Source organism: Sus scrofa, chromosome 7 (assembly GCF_000003025.6).
Source record: "Sus scrofa isolate TJ Tabasco breed Duroc chromosome 7, Sscrofa11.1, whole genome shotgun sequence".
Classification (NCBI taxonomy): Eukaryota; Metazoa; Chordata; class Mammalia; order Artiodactyla; family Suidae; genus Sus; species Sus scrofa.
The window spans coordinates 51113330-51137139 of record NC_010449.5 but is presented as its reverse complement, the minus strand read 5'-3'; the positions used below and the strand labels follow the sequence as shown (position 1 = coordinate 51137139).

General features: G+C 40.8%; 1 protein-coding gene across 3 annotated transcripts in view; it reads left to right on the top strand.

Annotated features, from left to right (window-relative positions):
• Positions 1-23810, top strand: part of ADAMTSL3 (ADAMTS like 3) — a 357500-nt gene that overhangs the window by 226716 nt on the left and 106974 nt on the right. For 2 of the 3 annotated variants that reach the window (XM_021098873.1, XM_021098874.1), the window contains exons 16-17: positions 8539-8834; positions 21994-22123. In XM_021098873.1, the coding sequence (XP_020954532.1) occupies positions 8539-8834; positions 21994-22123 (426 nt within the window). Of the gene's footprint in view, positions 1-7959; positions 8033-8538; positions 8835-21993; positions 22124-23810 lie in introns of those variants that run through there. The other variant, XM_021098875.1, reaches the window with a different exon arrangement.

Sequence of the window (23810 nt, the reverse complement as noted above, 5' to 3'; positions counted from 1 at the left end):
ACTGCCCTCTCTCCGGTTTCTCATATATGAAAACCAAGGAAACAGGGCAGATTTAGAACACTTTGTATGTTTTCTTCACTGCTATTTTAGCTTCTTCGCTTGTGGAATCCGTATTTGCTAAAAGTAAATTAGATTATAATTCAGGCATCTGTTTTGCTCACAACCCTTGTAACAGCTAATATCATTTGTGCCCGACTGTATTCTAAGTGTTCTCTGTGGATTAACTGATTTAAGTCTCACAGTGATTCCTTAAGGAGGCATTACCGTTAGCCTCATTTTAAGGACAGGAAACAAGGCATAGATTAAGGAATTATCCAACGTTTCAGAAAGTGGGGACTGATAGGCGTTCCCTTGTGGCTAAGTTAAGGACCTGGCATTGTCACTGCTATGGCTCTGGTTATAGCTGTGGCAGGGGTTCGATCCCTGGCCCAGGAACTCATGCATGCTGCAGGCATGGCCTAAAAAAAAAAAAAGTGGTGGATGGTGTTTCTTTGGCATGTGATACTAAGATAGGAAGAGCTCCAGTTCTATGTTAGGAGACCTGAAGTCAAGTCTCACCTTTTTTTTTTTTTATTTTAATTCTTATTTCCCAATACAATTTTTTTTTCCTACTGTACAGCATGGTGACCCAGTTACACATAGATGTGCACATTCTATTTTCTCATATTATCATGCTCCATCATAAGTGATTAGACAGAGTTCCCAGTGCTACACAGCAGGATCTCATTACTAATCCATTCCAAAGGCAATGGTTCGCATCTATTAACCCCAAGCTCCCCATCCCCCCGCCCCGGGAGGTCTCACCTATCTTTAAGTCCGTCTAATAGGGCAGAGAGAGAAGTTCGTGATTGTATTCAGGTATTATATGGCTTAGGGGTCAAGGATGGCTTCCTGGGAGAGGTGGTACCTTAAGTGATGCCCTAAGATGTCTAAATATAGGTATCAGAAAGCATGTCAGGTACTGGGATTGCATGTAGGTCAACTGACCCTTGGGGCCACACCTGGATATTGAGGTACCGAGTGTGGAGAGGGGGCTGGAGCGTTGGGAAGTGACAATGGCAGCAAGGATGCAGCTGGGAAGCTGAGCGAGTCTTGGAGGTTTTCCACAGTTCATGAAGGACTTTAGAGATCACCTGGAGGCAGTGAGAGCCACTGAAGGCTTTTTAACGAGTGATGTAATCACGGTTACATTTTTAGAAAGATCTTTCTGGCTGTCTGCAGTTTGTTTCTAATTATTCACTATGATAAATAAAACTGTAGCAAATCTCAATTGCACATCTCTAAATCTCTAATGATCTCCTTAGGACACATCTGCTCAGGTAGGATTTCTGGGCCAGATGATAGGCACGTCGAAGGCACATTTAACTTCTACTGTCAAATTTCCTTCTTAAAACTGAAAAAAGAATGAATGTGTGTTTATGTATAACTGAATCAATTTGTTGTACAGCAGAAATTATCACATCATAAATCAAATATACTTTAATAAAACAAAAAAAATCCTTCTTAAAATTTAAACAAAAGATGCTATAGTATTCTGGCAGTTCTGAATCTTGTTTTGGTTTTGTTTTTTCCTTCATAGTCACTTTTGAAGTTAAATTCTCATTAAATTGGAGTGGATCTTTGTGTATTTTGTTCTGGGAGATTGTGCAGATGATATAATCTCTAAGACCCTCTGTGTTTAAGAATGCCTCCTTATACCCTCAGATGAGCAGAAGTATGAACTCCTGTTTAATAAGCTTAACTTCTTTTTTTCTTGAATCTATGCACATGTGGCCTTGGGTTTTGAAGAGAAAATATTTGAACCTAAACTGCTCTTTTTCCTTTTGTTGTAAACCATTTTTTCCCCCTACCTAGTTATAAGATTTCCCCCCATACACTTAAAATTAGAGTCTTTCTCTCAAATAAGTCCAGGTATTATTTTCTTTTCAATAATTTTGGCAAACAGTGAGGGCATTTAGGACCTAGATTCAGATCTTTCTGGGGGCATGGAAGTTTTCTTCTGTTATATCTGCACCTCTTTTCTATTATTCCTTCTGTTTATTCTAAAGGTTCACCAGCTATATATATATATATATATATATATATATATATATATATATATATATATTGCATCTCTTCTCTAATTTTTTAACATCTGATCATTTCCCCTGCATCTTTGTCTTTTTTCCTCTACTTTTTGGGAGTACATCTGCCCTTCAAGCCCAAGCACTTTCCCTCCTCATCACTGAATGCATTTCCATACTGTTCATTTGGCTTTTTCTTCTGTCACAGAGCAAACCTTGCATTATTTTTATATTTTTCAGTCTTTTCTCCGCCAAGTCAGAGGTTTTGTCCAGCCGTGTTTTGACTCTTTAATCCTGTCATTTACCTTTTGTTTTATAGAATGTTTGCTTGAATTTTTATTGTCAAATTTTAAGTAGATGCTATCACATTTCCTTCTGTTTCTGATAATATTTTCCCCAAAATATGCTTATCTTTCATTAATTCATGTCACATTCCTCTTCTTTTATACGGAAGAAATATTTTATCACTTGAATGTTGACATTCGTGTATTCATTTTGAAATAAAAAAAATAACTACTTCAAAACAATATTGCCAAGCTTGCCCGGGATTCTTTTACTGTCATCTTGGATGATCTCAAAATGCATTTTTCACCTCTGCTGCTGCTGGGGCCAGGTCAAAGAAGGACAGCACCTACTATGTAATCTTTGACAAATTGTCCTCGATTTTCCCCACCTGTAAAATGGGAAAAATAGTAATACTTCCTGATGGGGTTGTTATGAGTAAGTGATAAAATAGGTATGTGAAATCCATTGAACAGTGTCTCACACAAATAACAATGCAATAGATGTTAATTTCTGCCATTTTTATTTGATTATAATTACTGAACTTTTCACTCTGACATCTCATTTAATCTTACCTAACCCCATTAGTCTGGTACTATTCCGGGTCCTGTTTTACAGAAAACCATTGCCTTTGTTTTTGAATGACAATTTAATGGAACATAATATACTTGGGGCCCAGATTCTCTCAAAACTTGTGCGCTATCTTTTCCTGTTTGTTTTTTCCCTTCCTTTTGAAAGGCTGCACCTGCTGCTTTTGGAAGCTCCTGGGCTAGGGGTTGAATCGGAGCTGCAGCTGAGACCTACACCACAGCCATGGCAACCTTGGATCCTTAACCCACTGAGTGAGGCCAGGGATTGAACCCCACTATGTGGGGTTCTTAACCTGCTGAGCCACAACAGGAACTCCATCTTTTCCTGGTTTTGGATGTTGTATGAGTCTGAGGTCCACCCGACTTTTTATTCTTATAGGAGACATTTTTTTCTGCCTAGATGCCTGTATCATTCTTTATTCATCTTCAAAGTTTTCATTTTTTTATCCAGGCATATTTCTTTACACAAACTTAGTGGTTTAAGACCACACAAATTTATTGTCTCACAGTCCTGTGGGTCAGCATCCCAGTCCATTCAACTGGTTTCTCTGGACCCCGCCAGCCTAAAATCAAGGTATCTTTCAGCCTGATCTTCTCTCTGGAGGCCCTGGGGTGGAATCGACTTCCAGACTTATCCACGGAGTTGGCAGAATTCAGTCCCAGGCAGTTGCAGAGCTGAATTCTCCATTTCCTTGCTGGCTATTGGCCGGAGTTGTCCTCAACTCCTGGAGGCCTCCTGCATTCCTTGGCTCCTGGCCTCTTCCATCTGGAGCCAGCAACAGCGGGTTGAGTACCTCTCATGCTTTGAATCCCTCTTGCCTCTTGTTCTGCTGCATCTCTCTAACTCCAGCCAGAGAATTTTTTTTTTTCTGTTTTTAAGAACTCATGGGATTAGATTAGGCCCACTATGATAATCTCCCTATCTTGAGGTCCATAACCTTAATCACATCTGCAAAATCCCTTTGCCATGTAACTTGTAAGATATTCATAAATTCTAGGGATTAGTGTGTGGGCATCTTTGGGGGGAGCACATTATTCTGTGGAAAACTCTAGGTTTTATGGTTAATCATTTTTTATCACTTTTTCCTGGAAGATGGTGTATCTTTCCAAGATGTATTTTAGGCACATTTTTTACGTATTTTATTTATGAACATTTTTTTTCTGTTTCGTGTGTTGAAACCTCTACTTGAAGAATCCAGTTATCTTCAATGTTGGATTACTTAGGTTCTTTCTCATTTTAACTCTAAAAACTGCATTTAAAAAAATCAGTTTTAGAGAGATTTAATTTACATGCAATAAACTGTGTCTGTTTAAAGTGATGAGTTTTAACAGATGCATGCATATAGCCACCAAACCTCAGCCTCAGTACAAAGCATTTCTATCACCCCCAAAGCTTCCTCTGTAGCCCATCCATCCCTTCACCCCCTAAAGCTTCTCTTTCTCCCTCTCTCAACACTGCAAGTGTTGGCCAAGTCTGGCCTCTGTCTCATTAATTTGATCTTCAGCCATGTTTCTTCTAATTGTTTGTTTTTTCCTGGTTTTGAATTTTTTGTTAGTTTCCTAATAATGTTATGTTTCAGAGTTGGTTGCCTCAGCTCTGTAGTTTTTATCATCTCCCATCTAAGTTCTCATATTAGTGAATCACTTGTCTTTTAAGTTTTTCTGTAGTACAAAGATATAGGAACATACTCTGTTTCTCTGGTTGTGTTTTGCCCAGACGTGGCTCTTCAAATTCTTTTGTGCAGCTGTGTTCCTTTCTTTTCTTTCTTTCTTTCTTTTTTTAATTTGTATAATGATTCTTATATTTTTCCATTATAGCTTGTTTATAGTTTTCTGACAATTTTCTACTGTACAGCAAGGTGACCCAGTTACACATACATGTGTACATTCTTTTTTCTCCCATTGGCATGCTCCATCATAAGTGACTAGACATAGTTCCCAGTGCTGCACAGCAGGATCTCATTGCTCCTCCATTCCAAAGGCAATAATCTGCATCTATTAACCCCAAGTTCCCAATCCACCCCACTCCCTCTCCCTCCCCCTCCCCCTTGGCAACAAGTCTATTCTCCAATAGTCTATAATTTTCTCCTTTCTTTTCTTAAAAAAAAAAATGACTTTGGAGTAGGGGACAAAAGCAAAAGTTTCAGAACTGCATGAATACTGTAATATATTTTGTTTAAATAAAAAATAACATAGAAGAAAATCATGCTAGATGATGAAGACATTTTTTGAAATGCCGTGGCTCCATATCACTCATGGCTAGTTTGGACAGCTCTGACATTTGTCTGACATTTGTCTGACATTTGCACCTTCAGCATATGGAGGTTCCCAGGCTAGGGGTCAAATCTGAGCGACAGCTGCCCACCTGTGCCACAGCCACAGCAACACAGGACCTGAGCCACATCTGAGACCTACGCCACAGCTCACAGCAATGCTGGATCCTTAACCCACTGAGCACGGCTAGGGATCGAACCTGTGTCCTCATGGAGACTGGTTGGATTCATTTCCGCTGAGCCATGACAGGAACTCCTTAAGTTTTTATTACTAAGGAAAAAAGAGAAAAATATTAATGACCATAAAAGTGCAATAGGCACATGGTTAGAGAATTCAAACCTTTTAAAGCTGCAAAACAAAAATTAAAAGCCTCCCTCTACACACACCTGTGCTTGACACTTTCAATTACTTCCTGAAAGGAGAAATTTTACATAAATCAGCACATATAGACATATATTCTATATGCTATAAATACATATACTATATATACCATATATGCACAGATATGCCCTTTTCCCTTTTGTGTATTTAGACAAAATCATAAACTAAGTCCTACCCCATACTTGTTTCATTTAAGTCTCCACGAGGAGAATATTCCTTATCAATTCTCAGAGACTCATCTCCTTCCTTAAAATGACCTCATCTTATTACATTGTATGGATGTGTCATTTTAAATTTAATGTCTTCTTTCCAGTTCTACCACGAGAAAACAGCAAGCAAAAAAAATAAATAAATAAATAAATATGCAAATATTACTCCAGCATTACTCCATCCTGGGAAGCTGAGCAAATCCCCTCATGGAAAATGAGGAGTAAAGAATATATTTCCCCACTAACAATTTTCAACACAGGAAACAACATGAGGGGAGGGAAGAGTTACTGATATTTCTTTATTGGGTTCATTTAGGGCAATGAATGGTCTTTCAATTCTGCTGAGCCGGATGTGCTATTGTGCACAACTGTAATGAAGTCTTATCCAGGGAAGGAAGGTTGGGTGACTCTGAGAGACCCTTACAACTCTGTCTTTCTGAGATTTTCTTTTATTTATTTATGTATTTTTTTTACTTTATTAGTATTATTATTTTTTTGTCTTTGTGACATATAGAGGTTCCCAGGCTAGGGGTCGAATGGGAGCTGTAGCCGCCCACTTGCGCCACAGCCACAGTAATGCCAGTTCTGAGTCATGTCTGTGACCTACAGGACAGCTCATGGCAATGCCAGATGCTTCACCCACTGAGCAAGGCCAGGGATCGAACCTGCGTCCTCATGGACGCTAGTCAGATTTGTTTCCCCTAAGCTATGATGGGAGCTCCTGAGATTTTAAACATTAAGCCTTGGAACTGCATCTTAAGCAAACATCTCAGCAGCATTTCCTGAAATTATTGAGTACAACATTATTCCATGAATAGAGGCCTACAATCACTTAACTTTATGAAATGATGTGTATCATATTCCCCTCTTACGTACATATAGTATGCATTCATATATCATAGTTTTTGGAAAAGTTTGGTTTTTTTGTTTGTTTTTGTCTTTTTGCCTTTTTCTAGCGCCACTTCCATGGCATATGGAGATTCCCAGGCTAGGGGTCTAATCGGAGCTGTAGCTGCCGGCCTATGCCAGAGCCACAGCAACGCGGGATCTGAGCCACGTCTGCAACCTACACCACAGCTCACGGCAATGCCAGATCCTCAACCCACTGAGCGAGGCCAGGGACCAAACCCACAACCTCGTGGTTCCTAGTCAGATTCGTTAACCACTGAGCCACAATGGGAACTCCTGGAAAAGTTTTTCAGTAAGTAAACATTATTGAGCCCAGAGTTTCCCAGATTAATTCTATCAGTGAACTCTTTCTAGCCTATTACTTGTTAATATCTCATGATGCGAGTGTTGCTTCAGAATATCTTAAAAGTATTTGTTCCTGCTGAATCTGTGTTTGAAACTTTACTACAGAAATTGATAAACATTTTATATAAAGGGTCACATAATATATATCTTAGGCTTTGCAAGCCAAACAGTTTCTGTTGCAAATACCCAGCTCTGCCATGTAGCACAAAAGCAGCCATAAACAATGGGTGAACAAATGACCATGGCTGTATTCCAATAAATCCTTAATTATGGACTCTTAAATTGATTTTTCTTGTCCTTTTCACATGACACAAAATATTATCTTCCCTTTTTTTTATCCATCCATTTAAAACTATAAAAATCATCCTTAGATGGTAGGCTGTGCAGAAACAGGTAGACTGCATTTGATTTGTAGGCCTTCAGGTGACACCCTCTGATTTAGTTGATCATAATTAAGGATAAGAAATAAATGCTTTATTCAGCCAGATTGTGTAACACCTGTGATATTTTCAAGGCTATTCAGAAGTTTTGTGTACTTATATATTAAATAGAAATATACATTTTTTCTCTTTTCTTTTTAGGGCTGCATCTGCGGCATATGAAATTTCCTGGGCTAGGGGTCGAATCAGAGCTGCAGCTTCCAGCCTACTCACAGCCACAGCAACACCATATCTGAGCCACATCTTCAACCTACACCGCAGCTTGTGGCAATGCCTTATCCTTCGGACACTGAGCGAGGCCAGGAATCGATTGTTAATTTTGGAGCATTAACAAAAGGATAACATTCCAAATGTATTACATTCCCTTTGAACACATTGGCTATTTTCTTTCGGAGAATGTTTTTCACTCCTTCTTTTGTGGCCTCTCTCTCATCACCTGTGTTCTCCTCCCTAGGGTTTTGTGCAGGTTCATCCCTGAGCCCTGGTCAGCCTCGTGGACACTAGTTATATTCTCAACCCACTGAGCCACAATGGGAACTCCAGAAATAACCATTAAAGCTTCATCTACTCTGCAGAAAGCATTTGTTATCCTACAGTTTAGTTCCTAAATATTGAGACTTTTTAATAAAACTCTACCTGTTAAGAAAGGATTAGCTCGATAAAATACACATGGGTAAACATCTCCACATTTTATATATATATATATATATAAAAGATTAGAAATTCTCTCTACACAATGGTTTATTTATTACCAAATCTTAAAGAAAACCTTTTAATGGGGCAGTGCAGAGGTCAGAGCTCAGAATCTGAATTATAAAATGGGTGCCAAAGTTAAGTACATCCCTGGCGCAAGAGTCTGCTGCTGATAAGGTCTGAACATCTGTCACCTCCAAATTTTGGAGCACTAACCAAAGGATAGCATTCCAAACGTATTGCGTTCCCTTCAAACGCACTGGCTTTTTTCTTTCAGAGAATGCTTGTCACTCTCCTCCTTTTGTGGCCCCTCTCTCATCGCCCGTGTTCTCTGCCCTGGGGTTTTGTGCAGGTTCATCCCTGAGCCCTGGTCAGCCTGCAGCACCACGTGCGGGCCAGGCATTCAGGTGCGAGAAGTCAAGTGCCGCGTGCTGCTGACATTCACGCAGACGGAGACAGAGCTGCCCGAGGAAGAGTGTGACGGCCCTCCTCTGCCCACCGAGCGGCCTTGCCTCCTGGAACCCTGTGACGAGAGCCCCACCTCCCGGGAGCCAGCAGCCACCGTCTCCCTCCAGGAGAAGGACAGTGAGATGACTTACGACTGGGAGTACGCAGGGTTCACCCCCTGCACAGCCACGTGTTTGGGAGGTACTTGAACTTTTGCTTACGGGGAAGTTAGTGAACGTCTTTTGTGGCTGATGGTTTGAGAAATCACTAAGGCAGTTAAGACAATTATGCAAAGGAGCGAACAAGGAGGTTAAGTCATTCGAATAACTGAAAACTAGGCCTTTTCTTTCTTTTCTTTTGCATAGTGATTATTCTAGCCAGATAAAGGATAGTGGGGCTTTTTTAAAAAATACAATGATTTTTATTTTTTTCCATTATGGCTGGTTTACAGTGTTCTGTCAGTTTTCTGCTGTACAGCATGGTGACCCAATTACACGTACATGTATACGTTCTTTTTTCTCACATGATCCTGCTCCATCATAAGTGACCACACATCGTTCCCATTGCTACACAGCAGGATCTCATTGCTCATCCATTCCAAAGGCAATAGGCTGCATCTGTTAACCCCAAGCGCCCCATCCATCCCACTCCCCCCCGACTCCCCCTTGGCAACCATGAGTCTATTCTCCAAGTCCATGATTTTCTTTTCTGTGGAAAGCTTCATTTGTGCTGTATACTAGATTCCAGATATAAGCGATAGTGGGGCTTTATCCCGTGTTCCTTTAACCTAAGCATCTGCCTAACTGAGATGAGGAGAGCGGTCACTGGTTAATAGAGACGAAACAGGAAAAGGCGGGAATGATAAGCAGAAGCAATCTTGTGCATAAATTGTCTGATACAGCTTTCGCTCAGAAGTCATCCTTGGAAAATGTTCAAGTTCAGACCCTGCTCTTAGTGCCAGAAACCAATGCAGAGCAAACTGATGACCACAATCGATGTATGTGTGGGGTAACATGCAGAGCCCAGGGGGCCTGTTAGGATGAGGAAGCAGGAATATAATCAGTGACCTCCTTAGGGTAGAAGTTGGCTCCAGGATGGTTTAAACATTCAGGATCTAAAAGGAAGTGGATGAGCAGAGAGCAGAAGCCAAGATGTCATTCTCTCTAGGTTGGAAGTAAAAAGACAGAAAGGATCAATGGGAAACCTGATTCTCTGCTAACATGAAGGAGACTCATCTCCTCAGGAATCCAAGACCCTGACGTCCTATCCCTGACCGTGCCTTCCAGCCAGCTGTCAGGGCTGGAGTTGGGGGATAGACATGCTCTGACTTCAGCCCAGCCAGTGGTGGGAAACCTGAGGATGCTGCCACCTTAGGAGGCAGCTGGCTCAAGAGTATGCTACACTCCTCCTGGTGGCCCTGAGCCCATTACAGGGAGCTCCCGATGATCAAGGTCTCAGAGCTCAAGGCCCAGTCATTGTGCCTGAGCCTCTCACGCTTTGTTCCCCAGGCTCTGGAGCGCGTTCTCAATCCTTGCTATCCAATTGCCGTGACTTGATGGCATCTGTCTTTCCCCTTTCCTGTCTCGTTTAGCCACTGACCCCAGACAGCAGCCTGTCAGTAAACCCAGAGCATGTGGCATGTGCTTTAACTCCAGGCTTTACTGCCTTTGTTTGGAGGTGCTTATGTGGAAGTTAGGAAAAAACTTGCAGGTGCCTCCAGATTCTCCCTGTCGCTCTTACTTGCTTCTCCCTGGTTCCTAGAAGCCCATCCCAACCAGTCAGGAACTTAGCCCTTGGATCCTAAATGTCTGCTGTGTCTCTTCCCTCCTGGGCACGTAGTCGCAGTTGCCTCCTTACTGCCTCGTCTGTTGCTGCCCTAAACTTAACTCCTGATCCTTCTGGGTTCAAGATCCTAGACACCTCTTCTGTTGTAACTTGGTAACCTTAAGAGTGACATGCCCATGGCAATCTGGGAACTAGTATTTTCCTTTTTTAATGAAATTTTTTTAATTAAAGTATGGTTGATTTACAATGTTATGCCAATTTCTGCTGTACAGCCCAGCGATTCCCTTGTACATATATGTCCATTCTTTTTTATATTCTTTTCCGTCTTGTTCTATCCAAGGAGATTGGACATAGCTCCCTGTGCTATACAGTAGGACCTTGTTGCTTATCCATTCTAAATGTAATCATTTGCATCTACTCACCCCAAACTCCCAGTCCATCTCACTCCCTCCCCTCTCCCCCTTGGCAACCACAAGTCAGGGAATGGGTGCTTCCCTGATGAGTCTGGAGAAACTCTCTAGAGATAGTCACTGGGATGCAAAAATGTTCCTCTGTTCAACTGCAGTTATAGATGCCTGGAACTTTCTAGGATGTGACTGCAAAATGCAACTCCCTCTACCACTCCTGAGCCACTGGACACTTGGGAGCTTTTTTTTTCATTGTAAGAGCAGAAATGAGCCCTCTGGTTGCTTGCGTACCCCCACATCTACTGTATTCATCTCAGGCTTTTAATTATTATGATCGCTAGAATTACTATTTCATCTAACACTCTGTCAACTCTCTTCCTGACCAAGAAGGCCCTCTCCAGATGGGAAACCATGGTAGGTATGTTGAGTCCTTGGAACCCAACAGACCACTTGGAGTTGCCCAAGGAAAATTGACGAGGTAAATTTTGATTCAGGTGGGAGAGTATATTAGACCTCATTTTTGGAGCCTGATGCTGAAATGTTACAATCTGCTCTGTTCCCAGTGCCCTTTAAGATGGGCCTACATGAAGTTCCCATCGTGGCGCAGTGAAAACGAATCCAACTAGGAACCACGAGGTTGCGGGTTCGATCCCTGGCCTCGCTCAGTGGATTAAGGAGATGGCGATGCTGTGGCTCTGGCTTAGGCCGGCAGCAACAACTCTGGCTAGACCCCTAGCTGGGACCCTCCATATGCCATGGGCCTATAAAGACCAAAAAGACGAAAGTAAATAAATAAGATGGGCCTACAGGAGTGATTTTCTGTTTTGTTTTGTTTTGTTTTTCTTGTGACAACTGTATTGAGATACAAAACATATACCACATGATTTATGTATTTAACGTGTACCATGTGACTTTTTTAGTATATTCACAAAGTTTTACAACCATTGTCACAATCAGTGTTAGAACACTTTGCTCCCAGAAGAACCCTGTCTGCTCAAACAATAACTCCCCATTTTCCTTCCAACCCTCATTTCCCCCCCAGAAGCAGCCTCTGGCAACTACTAATCTGCTCTCTGTTTAGTCTGACAATTTTTTTTCTTTTTACAGCCACATCTGTGGCATATGGAAATCCCCAGGCTAAGGGTTGAATCAGAGCTGCAGCTGCCAGCCTATACCACAGCCACTGAGCAAGGCCAGAAATTGAACCTACATCCTCATGGATATTAGTTGGGTTCTTAACACACTGAGATACAATGGGAACTCCTCTGGACATTTTATGTAAATGGAACCACACGAAGTGATCTTTTGTGACCGCCTTCTTTAATTCAGTATGTTTTCAAGGTTTATCCATGTTCTAGCATAGCTCAGTACTTCATTTCCTTTTACGGCTGAATACTATTCCACTGTATGGATATATCACATTTTATTTATCCATGCATCAGTTGGGATTGGGATTATTTGCATGTCTTGGGTTTTATGAATAATACTGCCCTGAACATTCAAGTACACACTTTTGTATGGACATATATTTCATTTCTCTAGGGTATAGACATAGGAGTAGTAGAATAACTTTGGATCCATTTAAAACATACAAGTTTTTGAGAAACTTGACTAATTGTGTTTATCCTTATTGGCACTGTGGACCTTCGGGCCCACCATGAGGCGAGAAGCACGTTGCACGTGTTAGACATGCATTGCACCATTCAGATGGTTGGTGAGAAGGGGCCATGTGCCTCCCGACATCCCCTTGTTGGTCTGGAACACATTTTACAAATTTTAACAATGCTCAGCTTGGTAGTCTTTCAACACTTGGTTAAATAGCAGGTTAGCCTTGTGAGAGTATATTGTATTGTCTAGTTCAGAATAATATCATCGGCTTACCAATCTTAAGGTTACCATAGGTGAAACCCCTGGGGGGAGGGAAGAAGTGTGATGTTGGGGGCAACATACCTACTACTGTATAAAATAGATGAGGAGTTCCCATTGTGGCACAGCGGAAACAAACCCGATTTATATCCATGAGGATGCAGGTTTGATCCCTGACCTCGCTCAGTGGGTTAAGGATCCAGCATTGCTGTGAGCTGTGATATAGGTTGCAGATGCTGCTTGGCTCTGGCATTGTTGCAGCTGTGGTATAGGCTGGCAGCTGTACCTCCGATTCCACCCCTAGCCTGGGAACTTCCATATGCTGCACCTGTGGCCCTAAAAAGCAAAAAAATAATAAAATAGATGATTATAGAGAACCTACTATATAGCACAGGAAAATCTACCCAATAGTTTGTAATAACCTATATGGGAAAAAAGAATGGGTATATGTATGACAGATTCACTTTGCTGTACACCTGAAATCAATACAACATTGTAAATCAACTATTTAATGAAATGAAATAATAATTGCATAATATCCATAATATGAGCCTTGGATATCCATTTACCCAAATTTTATAGTTGGGGAAGCTGAGGATTAAAGGCCATCTCATCATCCAAAATAGAAAACAAAGAGTTCCTGCTATGACACAGTGGGTTAAGAATTCGAATGCAGCAGCTCGAGTCACTGCAGAGGTGCGGGTTTGATCTCCATCCCAGTGTAGAAGGTTAAAAAAAAAGGATCCAGCATTGCTGCGGCTGTGGTGTAGACCGCAGCTGGTGCTTAGATTCAATACCTGGCCCAGGAACTTCCATATGCCATGAATGCAGCATAAAAATAAATAAATAAATAAAACAGAAAACTGGAGTTTCCATTGTGCTCAGTGGGTTAAGAACCCAACTAGTATCCATGAGGATGTGGGTTTGATCCCTGGCCTTGCTCAGTGGGTTAAGATTTCCAGCATTGCCTCAAGGTGTGGCATAGGTCTCAGATGCAGTTTGCATTTGGTGTGGCTGTGGCTGTGGCATAGGCCGGCAGTGGCAGCTCCGATTTGACCCCTAGCCTGGGAACTTCCATATGCCAGAGGTGCAGTCCTAAAGAAAAAAATAAAATAAAATAAAATAAAAAGAAGAAGAAAGAAAGAAAAAGAAAAAAGATAATGAAAAATTTAATTGTCACTCTTTAGAGAGGGTTGGTTGGGCTGTAAGTGCACATAATAAGCCTCCTAATTTTGCAAAAAGTAAAATTTCTTTATAAATACATAAGTAATTAAATTCTATAAAACTGGATAGCTTGGGCATGAAACCAAAATCCTTTAAAAATGCAGGAAACCTGCTCTGTGCTAGACTCCATGGCTCTGCCCTGGGTTCTGTGCCCTGGGTTCTATCAGGGTATGAAATGGAGACAGGGTCCTTGTCTTGATGAAGCATAGCTTTTGGTTATTTTTATTTTACTCTCTATTGCATCACTTAAAGGCAGTGATACTTAGCTCTCTGTGATCCATTTTAACGTGGTTTTAGAGGCTCACCCTCTACAAGTCCACTTATGTGTGGTTTGGAACATGGTTCTTTAACCTTTACCATGGATAAGGATGGGGAAAGTCTGCAATGACTGAAAAACCACAGGGAAGTAGAATTTACATAGGCAGATAGTTATTTCTTCAGCATTCCTATTTCTAGTAGAAAAATAACACATGAAAATTATAGATTTCCCAAAAGATAAACTTTTGGTCACATCCTGATATTGCGTATTTGTATATTCTAGCTTGCCTTGACATCATCATACAGGAAATAAGAGTAAATCAGTTTGTCCTAATTACTGATGCTTAAGAACCTTTAATAAGTCTGCATTGTACTGAGGTAGCAACAAATAATTCTTTTTTAATTCCAAAAGTATGAAGAATCCAGACGTATTCAATTTCCAGCTTCCAGAGTGTATGTATGTATGCAGCATTGTGTGTGTTTATGTGTGTGTGTGTGTGTGTGTGCGTGTGCGTGTGTGCGTGTGTGTGTGTGTGTGTGTGTGTGTGAGAGAGAGAGAGAGAGAGAGAGAGAGAGAGTGTATACATCCTGAAAGTTTGCTTACCTTTTTAATATCCTATGCTAAGGTTTTGTCATTTACTACATCAAAAATGATCTCCACCAAAGAAAGTTTTTCTTGTGTATCTTATATTATTTGTTGCAATTATGACCTTTCAGTTTTTCACTTTTGTATTTTCTAATAATATGGACTTTGAACTCTAGTTCTACCACTCCCTTTGGGCTAGCTCCTTAAGTTTGCAGAAGTTTATTTTTAGAATATGAGAAGAACCATACCTATTTCATGAGGGTTAATGAAAGAATTAAATATGATTCTTGAACAAAGTTGGAAAAGTTTTCTTTACAGTGCATTGAACCCACAACCTCATGGTTCCTAGTTGGAGTCATTAACAACTGAGCCATGACAGGAACTCCAAGAATATGATTAAAAAAAAAAAAAATCTGGGAGTTCCCATTTTGGCTCACTGTGTTAAGGAACGGATATTGTCTTTGTGAGGGTGCAGGTTTGATCCCTGGCCTCACTCAATGGAATAAGGATCCAGCATTGCTGAAAGCTGCAGCACAGGTTGCAGTTGCAGCTCAGATCTGGTGTTGCTGTGGCTGTGGTGTAGGCCTGCAGCTGTAGCTCTGATTCAGCCTCTGGCCTGGGAACTTCCATATGCTGCAGGTGTGGCCATAAAAAGAAAAAAAAATCTGACTACATTGCTGAACCCCTTAATGAATCTAATAGTTTTTGAGTTCATTCTTTTGAATTCTTCAAGTAAATAATCATTTACAATTAATGATACTTTTCTTTCTTTCTAATAGTTGTTGATCTTGTTTCAGTTTCACATCTTATTGCATTGTCTAGATTTTCAAGAACAGCAGTAAATAATCAGCTTACTTAAATAATGCCAGCCTTGCCATGGTCTTGACTATAGCAGGAATTGCTCTGTTGTTTCATTAAAAACACCCTACAAATATTTCTTGCATGTTTCTTTGTGCCAGGCACTGGCCTGGGTGATAGGGATTCAGGAATTCCTACCTTTGAAACTAAACATTAGTGGGGGCAATGTGTTAATATAATCACACACATCTATGTAAAGTTACAGATGGTTACAGCAGCTACAGAAGAAATATATGGTGCTATAAAAGCATATAATTGGAGGGACTTGACCCAATCAGAGAAGTCAAGGAAAGCTTCCATTAAGAACTGTTACTTGTACTTAAATCTGAAAGATGAGGAAATAATTAAACAAAATAGAGGTTAAAGAGGGTGGCACAAGGAATTCCCAGCAGAAAAAAGGATCATGTGGAAGGACCCTAGGAGGCAGGAAGGCACGCAGGACATTTCAGGAGTGAAGAAGTCAGGCACAGCTGGAGTACTGAGAAAGACGGGGTTTCATGTGAGGTCATGCTAGAGAGGAGTGTGGGGACCAGGCACTGAAGTGTTTACACATCATGTTGATTTGGATCTTTATTCCAAGATCAATGAGAAGCCATTCAAGTCATCAAAGTGGGAGTTTGATCAAATGTTTATTTATTTCAAAAAGGTTAGTCCAGTTGTATTGTCGAAAAGGGATGTGAAGGGATAATAACAGATGTAAGGGAGACCATCCAGGCAAGATCTTGTGCTGGAGTGGTGATGATGATGGAGATGGAAGAAGCAGATGTCTTTGACAGATGTTGAGAAGGTAAAAAGCTGTTGATTGGGTGGGGAAGGGGAAGTGAGGTGGCAGGTCTGAGCCCTAGGATTCTTTTCTGAGTCGAACAGGAGGTCGAGGTTGACAGATTCATTGTGGACACAGTGATTTTAAGATGCCTTTAGATTTCCAAATGGAGATGCTAAATGGGCAGTTGAATGTGTAACTCTGAAACGACATAGCGAGATCTAGACTGGAAATATACATTCATGATTCCTCTGTGTATGGAGAGAACTGAAGCCATGGGCATAGATGCCAATATTCAGGAAAAGAATACCTATGAGGCATGGAGGGTCTAAGAATGAGTTTTGAGGAAATTCAACATTCAATGGCATTGAGCCACACAGGTCAATGAAAAGAGGAGGTCAGTGAGGTAAGAGCAAAGCCAGAAGGGAGTGGTGTGGTGGACACCAACATTGGCTGTGTTGGGGGCATTGAGAGGTTAAGTGAGATGAACTGAGCATCAGCAGTGGGTTCAGCAAAGAGAAGTCACCAGTGACATACAGAGTCAGTTCGGTGGAGTGTTGAAGATGGAGTCAGACTTGGAAGGATGAAGGAAAAGTGATAGGTGATGACATGAAGATAAATAGAATAGATTATTTTGTGGCGAAAATTGTAATTAAAAAAAATAAATAAAGAGAGGGAAAAGGTCAGAAGAGGGAGATGATGGTCCAGGGAGAGCTGTGTAATGTCAGAGGGTCTCGGGTACATTTAAAAGTCATTGGACTTGGAGAATTGACTTGTGGTTGCCAAGGGGGAGGGGGAGGGAGTGGGGTGGATTGGGAGCTTGGGGTTAGTAGATGCAGACTATTGCCTTTGGAATGGATGAGCAATGGGATCCTGCTGTGCAGCACTGGGAACTCTGTCTGGTCACTTATGATGGAGCATGACAATGGGAGAAAAAAGAACATATACATGTATGTGCAATTGGGTCACCATGCTGTGCAGTAGAAAATTGACAGAACACTGTATACCAGCTATAATGGAAAAAAATAAAAATCATTATATAAAAATTATTTTTAAAAAGGCAATGAGAAAGCAACAGAATGAAAATGAAAGCTAAAGTAATCAACACATTTCCTAAGACAGTGGATGGGAATGAAACCCAAAGCCGGTTTGTCTTAAATAATTGGCAGGGCAGCTCCTACATGAAACTAGCACAGAGAAAGGCGAGGCTGGCTATGAAGGTAGTTGGGTTTATCTAGTTGCTTCCGATTGATGCATGTGAATATTTGTATGTGAATGATTTAATGGGTGAATGCACAGATGTTTGAAGTCACAATGTATTATTCTTTTATTATACTGTTGACTTAACCACAATGTGCTAGTATTTAATTTAGGATTTTGCATGTATAAATATGAGTGATATTGATGTATGTAGGTGGTGGGACATGGTGGGGTATAAGAATGCCTTCCTGTTAATGGGAAAGTGGGACTAAAAGTTGAATTGGCCCACTGTAGGCTCATTTGAACATACTCCCTATGGAGATGTGTTCCCGACATGGTACATTAGCAATCACTGTTTTGTTCTCTTCACATCCCTTCAAATTGTAACAAGCCTCTAGCTGTAGTTTCTTCCAGCTACTCTTGATATAATTGGTCACTTCCTCTCAGGCTCCAGTGATGTTTATGATGCCCTCCACAAGGCCAAATGGCTTTCAACAATCCTTAATTTTTACCAGCTGTCTCCCCAATTGGTTCCTAAAAAAACCTTCACTTATTTGGAATGCTATAAAACTTTCCATTTAACACCAAGAATGGAACTCCTCTGAGTCCACACTGTGTTATGTTTCTCCTTTTTTTCATTACCTGGGAGTTTATAGTAGTATTTACTCTATCATTTGGCTAATCGGCAGAGGGAAAATATATATGCCAACCGTTCTTTTCAAGATGGCCCTAGACTTGTATCTGTCATCCAGCACTGTATACGGCAACACTATATGAAGTAGGTCTGGTGTTTGTTTGTTTTTTTTCTTTTATAGACTTCATCATCAGGCTTACACTAGTTTTGTAAGATGAATTGGAGTTTTCTATACCTTTTATTAACCTTAAATAGTTCATATCGTAGATGTTATTGGTTTAAAAGAATTTGTTCCTCCAACTGTCCAAATTCAGTCCCCATTTTTCCCTGGGTGGGGGGCAATGGTGCAGAATTAGGGGGGAAGCATTGTGGCTGTGTCTTTAACATCATTTGTAGGTTTATACCCTGCTTATTGTTATATTCAGATCTTAATTTAAAAAAAATTTTGGCTGCACTCATGGCATGTGGAAGATCCTGGGCCAGGGATCAAACCTGCAGCACAGCAGTGACCTGAACCACAGCAGTGACAACACCAGATGCTTAACCCACTGCACCACAAGGGAACTCCTCAAGATCTTAATTTTTAAGTGAGTTCTAGAATTTAAATTTTCTTTTAAAAAAGTCATCCATTTCATAATGATATTAGCACTATCACCAAAAGTTGTTCATCTCAGGTCGTTTTAAGCCGTCTTTTTCTCTATCTCTCGCCCTCTTTTTTTTCCTTTTGCTATGAATAATGTGTAATCTAGTCATTCTTTTTGACCTAGGAGTTCTGTAGGAAATGACTTTTTAAAAAATTCTAACGTTTGGATTTAGAGGGTTTCATTGTTCATTATTCATTTACAGTTGCGCTCTGTTATGGTCAGAGAATGTTACTTGCATAATATTTGGCTTTTGGAAGTAAGTCCAGTTTTCTTTATAGACAAGTATAGGATCAGTGTGTGTTAATGTTCCACTGGTGCTTAAAAAGAGCTTATTACATCTATTGCTAGGGATCAAGGCTATTTTGTTACTAAATCAATGTTATTTTCTTATTCAAATAATTTTCCCACATTTATTTTACAATTTGATATAGTAAATGGTGGGTGGTACCTTGAAGGTTTTGACTTATAGGGTTTTTTGTTGTTGTTGTTCTGGGTATTTCTTGCTCTGTGTGTGTGTGTGTGTGTGTGTGTGTGTGTGTGTGTGTGTGTGTGTGTGTGTGAGATGTTATTTGGCATACTGCATCAGTCAAGATTTGTTTGCAAGAAACCCAACTCAAACTAACCTATTAGCTCATTTATTGGCTCTGCTTCCCCTCTTAAAGTCTGGGTTTTTACCCTTTAATTACTAATTCATTTCTGGATGTGGACTTTGGATACTTTTTTGCCAAAAAAAATAACCCTCTTATTATGACGCTGCAGAAGTTACACGTGAAGAAAAGGATGTTGCCTCGTGCTACCAAAGGGATTTATTAGAAAAATTACATTGGAATTTTAAAACTTGATTTATTTTGTGTCTTCTAAATGCATATTTGCAATTGCCACCCAGATTTTGTTACGTAAAAGATGAAGTAAACTTATTTTTATAATTTTTATATCTACTTTTGAAGATAACGGTTTGCTCTAACCTTCTGAAGTGAAAATGATGAAGTCATATTGCTGGTCCAGTATGTGGGATGGGAGATACTTTCGTGGCTGTTTTTGGGACTACCTTCTACCTCAATAAATATCCTAAGTCACCTATTCAACTTTTACATTCTTTTGAGTAAACTTTCTTTAAGGCACAAAAGTTGGTCACCAGGTGTTGTGAAATTCCATCAAAATGGTTAAAATGAGATAACTTTGATGTTTTCATGTCCACCCATTCACTCTCCAGTTCCAAAATGGTCTCTGAGTGTATTTTCGGAAGAATTTCAATTACAAATTAAAATATATGTGAAAGATAACTGAATTTTCCTCAGATTAAAAAGAAATGACACCTGCTAGAACATCTATGTCCCTGGAAAGTCACTAAGGAAATTTGACATTTGCAGGTGAAGACTTGAGTTGTGAAGTTGTAGCAGTGTCTCCTTGTATTTCATGCTAGCCAGTGTTTATTTAAAAAAAAAAAAAAAGGAAGATGCATGGACATTTAAGACTGAATCCTGTCATGGCCAAGAGCATAAGATTACAGCTGAAGAAAGCAGAAGAAAATTTAGTGGAATAGAACTGAATATCACAAATATATATATACTTTTGGCCCTTACTGCCTTCTGCAAAATACTGTAAAATGGTTGAATTGAAACATGGCATTTGGAAAAAAGAACCACAATCTTGTAACATAATGGAACACACATTCTTGCATGAAACTGAATACATTTGCATATTTCAAATAGCACAGACAGTTGCTATTAAAATTTTTATTTGATTTTTTTCATCCAAAGGTTGATTTATATTTTGTTCAGTTCTGATTTCCCAAAGATTCTGTTTGTCTCAACTGACAAAAAATAGTGGTCGAGACATGGACTTCAGGGTCAGACAGACCTGTTTGGCCTCCAAGGAAAAATGTGCCTGTGAACATTCATGTTTGAACAAGGAGCAGTCATTGCTTTGGGAAGCCAGTCAACTGAATTGCCTTTTGTTTTGTTTTTTTCTTTTAAAAAATTTTTTTGTAATTCTTATTTCCCCAATACAATTTTTTTTTCTGCTATACAGCATGGTGACCTAGTTACACATACATGTATACATTCTATTTTCTCACATTTTGGAATCTCTAGAGCACAAAAGAAAGACCACTGAATGAATCAGGAGGTGAGAAACCTAATTTTTAGTTTTGAATCTACCTTTTTTTTTTTTTGCTGTCTTAATTTCTCTCTCAACTGTGCCCTTGTTATTTAATTAATAAAATGGAGATAACGATACCCTTCTTTTGACCTCATGAGATTACACTGGGCTCAAATAATGTATTTGTACACTGCAAAGCACTTTCACAATGGGAGGCCTTGCTGATGTTTTTACTAGTAATAGAAATATTACCAATTATAGTATAGTGAACAGAAACTCAAGCTATAATGAAAATTTTAATAAGGGCCATACCTCAAACTTAGCACATAGGGGAATTCCCATTGTGGCTCAGTGGAGATGAGTCTGACTAGTAGTATCCATGAGGTTGCGGGTTCGATCCCTGGCCTCTCTCAGCAAGTTAAGGATCTGGCATTGCCGTGAGCTGTGGTGTAGGTCACAGATGTGGCTTAGATCCCACATTGCTGTGACTGTGGTGTAGGCCTGCAGCTGCAGCTCCAATTTGATCTCTAGGCTGGGCACCTCCATATGCCACAGGTGTGGCTCTAAAAAGGAAAAAAAAAACTTAGCACATGATATAGAGGGCAATGATATAGAGAAAGTGTTATTCTTCAGGAGCTGATATGAAAATTCCTCTTAGGGAAATTGTTGTGTATGTTTAGGAGGAAGATTTTGAAGTTTCATTGGAGGGAACTCCTCAAACATACCTTTGAGGACATTTGGAATGCAGATCAGACTGAAGGTGGTTGGGGAGTCGGGGGGTGCTCCTTAGTGTCTCAAAGTAAGACTATACTAGAGAGGCTGGGCTCAAAAGGTGACTGAGACAATGTCAGAAACTGAGAGACTTTCAAAAAGGCCAAGTTGTTTGTACCATGTGTACCTGGAAATGCAGCCTGCAGCCACACAATACAGTCCAAAGGGCAGTGACTTGGCCGAGAAGTTCCAAGACCCTATTTTCCTTTTTCCCACAGGAAGCTATTCTGAATCATTTGCCTTTTGTCTCTTTCCAACCTCCAGGCCGTCAAGAAGCCATTGCAGTGTGCCTGCACATCCAGACCCAGCAGACGGTCAATGACACCTTGTGTGACACGGTCCATCGCCCTCCAGCCATGAGCCAGGCTTGTAACACGGAACCCTGCCCACCCAGGTATGTGCTGTCTCGGTCCCCAGGACACACTCTCTGGATGTTAACACCCTCTTCCATGGAGGAACACGCTTGTGCATTGAGACTGGCGGGGGTCACCCAAAGTGGATCAGCCTGGCCTGCTTCAGGGCTCCCTCGTCTCTGTTCATGTCATGCCCCAGCCAGATTCGTATTAGGAGGCACACATACTGCCATGTGAGCAGTATGCTTAGCCTGACTTTTGTTTGTCTCAACCATGAAAGACACGAAGTGGCCTGCCTCAGGCAAAACCATGAGGTCTGCGGTTTCCTTCTCATTCTCCTCCCTGTCTCCTCCAGGGCATGTCTTTGCCTAAAGCAGCATCAAAGAGCACAGGATCTGAGATCGAGTTGGCCCTGGTACACAGCATGTGCTCAGTCTGTTGAATGACTTGGTCATCATTTGAATGACTGAGTGATCTCCTCCGTGTTACCTAGAACTCAGACCAGTGTCTTCTTACCCTTCCCACTGACTTGCTTTAGATCTGATCATGGGATGTAATGTGACAGGCCCCAAAGAGTAGGTGAGATGGACTTATTTTTGGTCGCCTTGGTCTGAAAGGTTGACTTTTTTTTTTTTTTTAATCTTTTTAGGGCCACATTCGAGGTACATGGAGGTTCCCAGATTAGGGGTCAAACTGAGCCATGGCTGCCAGCCTGCACCACAGCCACAGCAATGTGGGATCCAAGCCTCATCTGAAACCTACACCACAGCTCATGGCAACAGCAGATCCTTAACCCACTGAGAGAGGCCAGGGATCGAACCTGCATCCTCATGGAAGTTAGATTCACTTCCACTGAGCCACAATGGGAACTCCTTAAAGGTTGACTTTAAAAGTTAATCTGCTTCCTTACTCAAGTCCTTATAAGATGCTGGAAATTTTTATCATCAGGAAAGAGATTTCTCCCATGTTCCTCTATCCCTGGGTGTTGCTGGCGACAGAGGATTATAACTCGGCATCGCTGACTTCTCACAGAAGGCCTTCCCAAATCCAGCCCCCAGTTTTTTTCCTTTTCTCTTTACCTTTATCATCTTAACCTCTCTTCTGTGATAAGAATCAGTGGCCAAATATTTAGAGCCCATTCTCAATCATCTCCTCTCTCTCTTTTCCGGATTCTCTTTCCTGCCTCTAAGTAATTACATCACCCATCTAATGAGGGACTTTGATTCACTAATGGTGAGTTTAGTTATGTCTGGAACCCCAAGTAATTGAGAAAGGTTATTGTGTCCTCTGCCATACTGGAATAAGGATAGGTTTTTATGTGCATTCAGGAAATGAGTTGTGCTTCTGGAATTCTCTTGATCCTTCTGATTTTCATTCCATGAGGTGTGCTGACTCTGAGGAAGAAACTCCTGCCTTAGTGGTCTGAGGATGGTGAGGTGGAAGATCAAATAGTGAGGGCTTCCTAGAGATCCAGCCTCTGCATCCTGGAGAGGCGCCCCTTCCTTGTTGAGTCTTGGTCTCCAACCTGCACAGCCTTGAGAGGAGATCAGCTCAGTGTGTGCTTTATCCTTGGGGAGACCACTCCTGCAGTGAGCCAGGCACAGGGGTTTACATCCATTACTATCTTTCTGACCTAAGGAAATAGGGGGAATGTCTTGACTTGTGTTAGAACCACCTCGCTGTGCTTAGTTGAGATGAGGCGGTAAAGATCTACGGACTCACATGGGT